Genomic DNA, 1276 nt, shown 5'->3' on the forward strand with positions numbered 1-1276 from the left:
CTAGCTAAATATTTACCTTAAATATTTGGCTAGCTAAATATTTAAGTTTCAAGCTAAATATTTATCTCAAAACTAAATATTTAAGTCGCAAGTTAAATATTTAGCTTGTTAACTAAATATTTAATTTGTAAGTTAAATATTTAGTTTATAAACTATGACATTTATAAATGTATGAATCATATGGTGAAAAACTGTCTAAGATATCACAGAAGCAGGTAATAAAGAGGGTCAATAACGTTTGTTGGTTTAAAGGTCTATGATGTGTGCAGACAGTTTGTTGTCAGCTAATTTTCCTCCATCCTTTYAAAAATGGTGCCTGAGCTTTGACTCTTTCTGTGCAGCCGGCCCAACACCAGCATGTCGTGGCTGCTGAGCCCGGCGAGGACGATGTGCATCCTGGCCTGGAGGCAGTACAGGCTGCGCTGTGCGGTGCTGCTGGCGGCCGCGATGGGCCTGCTCTTCCTCGCTCTGCTCTTCTTCTCTCTGCCCTCAGAGCTCAACCACAAGCTGTTTAACACTGCAGGCTAGATCCACCCGGCTGGATCRCCTTTACGTCTCATTGCTGTATATAATTTGCACAGTATGCTTTTTTTTTTTCTTACAGCTGAATTGTACAACCGTTTTATTAAGAATTAAAATACATTTTAAAAAGCTGCATTTATTACAGTAAGTCTTTTATTTTGATGCTGACTTCAGAAACACTTTTCAAACACATTTTGTATAATATGTCCGGAGCCAACCTGTAAAAAATGATCTACAGTAATTGGACTGCATTTTACATACATAATATACTGCACTGTACTTGCAAATTTTTTTAATTGTTCTGAATTTGCTGAYAAATCTCTCTAGGGTTTAATCCTGCAGTCACACAGATGGAGGTGAAATATGGCGAACGCAAAGAGTCATCTGTTGAGGCGAGACGCTGCTGCAGCTGCACCCTCAACTCAGAGTTTCGCTGCTTCGGACGATCTGTCTCCAGAGCGAGATCAGAAATGTCTGTCAGCACAGCACTGGAGACACAGAAACAAAAAACATTTGTTGCACATGATGTCTTTTATTTGTGATGTGGGTTTGTGTCACTTACTGGTACTTCTTTTGTGTTATTTCTGCCGTATCCCACAGTTGGAGTTTCTCCTCAGACACTAAGTTTCCCAGACTTTCCCAACACGCTTCATCCTCTGAAGAGTCCTGCTGAGGGGCTGAGCTCCTCCTTAAAGGAGCAATATCATGTAAAATCAACTTTTATTGCTATAATCTCATTTAAAAAACATGCCCA

At 39.7% G+C, this 1276-nt stretch overlaps 2 protein-coding genes across 2 annotated transcripts in view; one reads left to right on the forward strand and one right to left on the reverse strand.

Annotated features, from left to right (window-relative positions):
* otofa (otoferlin a) overlaps positions 1-655 on the forward strand; it is a gene marked incomplete in the record, with an annotated part of 101651 nt that extends 100996 nt beyond the window's left edge. The window contains 1 exon segment of the mRNA XM_014009998.1: positions 342-655. Coding sequence (XP_013865452.1) covers positions 342-528 — 187 coding nt within the window.
* Positions 656-657: 2 nt separating this feature from the next.
* Positions 658-1276, reverse strand: part of drc1 (dynein regulatory complex subunit 1 homolog (Chlamydomonas)) — a gene marked incomplete in the record, with an annotated part of 11005 nt that continues 10386 nt past the window's right edge. The window contains 2 exon segments of the mRNA XM_014010005.1: positions 658-1010; positions 1085-1210. Of these exon segments, the coding sequence (XP_013865459.1) occupies positions 815-1010; positions 1085-1210 (322 nt within the window).

The sequence above is a fragment of the Austrofundulus limnaeus genome, unplaced genomic scaffold, assembly GCF_001266775.1.
Source record: "Austrofundulus limnaeus strain Quisiro unplaced genomic scaffold, Austrofundulus_limnaeus-1.0 Scaffold64, whole genome shotgun sequence".
Classification (NCBI taxonomy): Eukaryota; Metazoa; Chordata; class Actinopteri; order Cyprinodontiformes; family Rivulidae; genus Austrofundulus; species Austrofundulus limnaeus.